A 1166-nucleotide genomic window follows, 5' to 3' on the forward strand; every position below is an offset into this window, starting at 1 on the left:
TAAAGAAACGTGTGTTTTGACGCAGAACCCGAGCACAGCGTCTGTGCTTCACGCGGGATTAAAGAAGCATTAAATCAAGAGTTATGGAAAACTGAGCCTTCCTTAATCCAACACGGTGCCTGTCAACTCTAACTCCAGCCACTTTTCCTGCGTTCAAACTGCTTGAGGAAAAAGAGGGAGGAGCCGCTGAAGTCAACTTCAGTTCATATCTTATCATAGGAAACCAGCGCCCTGCTGCTGCTGCTACTACACAGCTGCTCCTCTGAGACGAACTTGACCGATCCAGTTGAATTTGCCAACTAACAGCGGCGCGATGGGGGATTTGATCTCAACTCATCTGGATGAAGGCAAACGGGAGGTTATAACAGGTAAGAGCTCTGATGGACGTGTCTGCTAACCGCGATGCTTTACTAGTTGCAAGACGTGATAGATAATTAGTCTTGATATGTAAAATATGGTGTTGCGAAAGAATTGCAATGCAATTTCAGTTAAGGCCAGTGCTGGGGTTTTGGGTGAAAGGGTTTACATTCCACCCCAATAAGTAAACTTGGGATAATAAACTTTGTGCTATTCCCGCACTAAAGAGGCACTTTGCTGCGACGTGGCACATTATTTCCTGTTACTATATTTTAAATTACACACTGCATAAAATAATCATGTATGATTAGTGAGAATCAAAAAAAAAAAAGAGAGAGGGGATTACACTCAAATGCTTCTCCTTTAGGAGAATGACAACATTAGGACAACATATATGTGAGCTGCACAACCGAACTATTGTTTATATCTTAAATCATGAAAAAATGAAGTGTAACTAAATTCTTATGGGTGGCCAGGTGGCCTGCATCTCTTCAGAACTTTGTGGTCAGGCGTGGTTTGGGTGGAACAGGTTTGAGGAAATGCTGAGTTTGAAATGGATTACCAGTAGAAGATTACCTACCAGTGCCAGAAGTTAACTATTTAGGAACAGTTGTTTTCAGTTTTTTTGTTGTTGTTGTCAATCAAAAACCATTTCATTTTTGCAACATTCATTTCTAAGACCGTAAATACAGATATTTGACAACTACAGGTCCCTAAACCCAAATAATCCAATCCTAGAATAGAATCCATGTCTAGAATAAAACATATATATATGTGTGTGTGTGTGTGTGTGTGTGTGTGTGTGGGTG

At 40.7% G+C, this 1166-nt stretch overlaps 1 protein-coding gene across 1 annotated transcript in view; it reads left to right on the top strand.

The window, feature by feature from the left end:
* The window catches only part of LOC107690674 (niban-like protein 1), a 31192-nt gene continuing 30026 nt past the window's right edge, over positions 1 to 1166 (top strand). Inside the window, exon 1 of the mRNA XM_016489065.1 lies at positions 1 to 368. Within this exon, the coding sequence (XP_016344551.1) occupies positions 314 to 368 (55 nt within the window). The 5' untranslated portion in view covers positions 1 to 313. The remainder of the gene's footprint in view (positions 369 to 1166) is intronic.

Source organism: Sinocyclocheilus anshuiensis, unplaced genomic scaffold (assembly GCF_001515605.1).
Source record: "Sinocyclocheilus anshuiensis isolate Anshui unplaced genomic scaffold, SAMN03320099.WGS_v1.1 scaffold2041, whole genome shotgun sequence".
NCBI lineage: Eukaryota > Metazoa > Chordata > Actinopteri > Cypriniformes > Cyprinidae > Sinocyclocheilus > Sinocyclocheilus anshuiensis.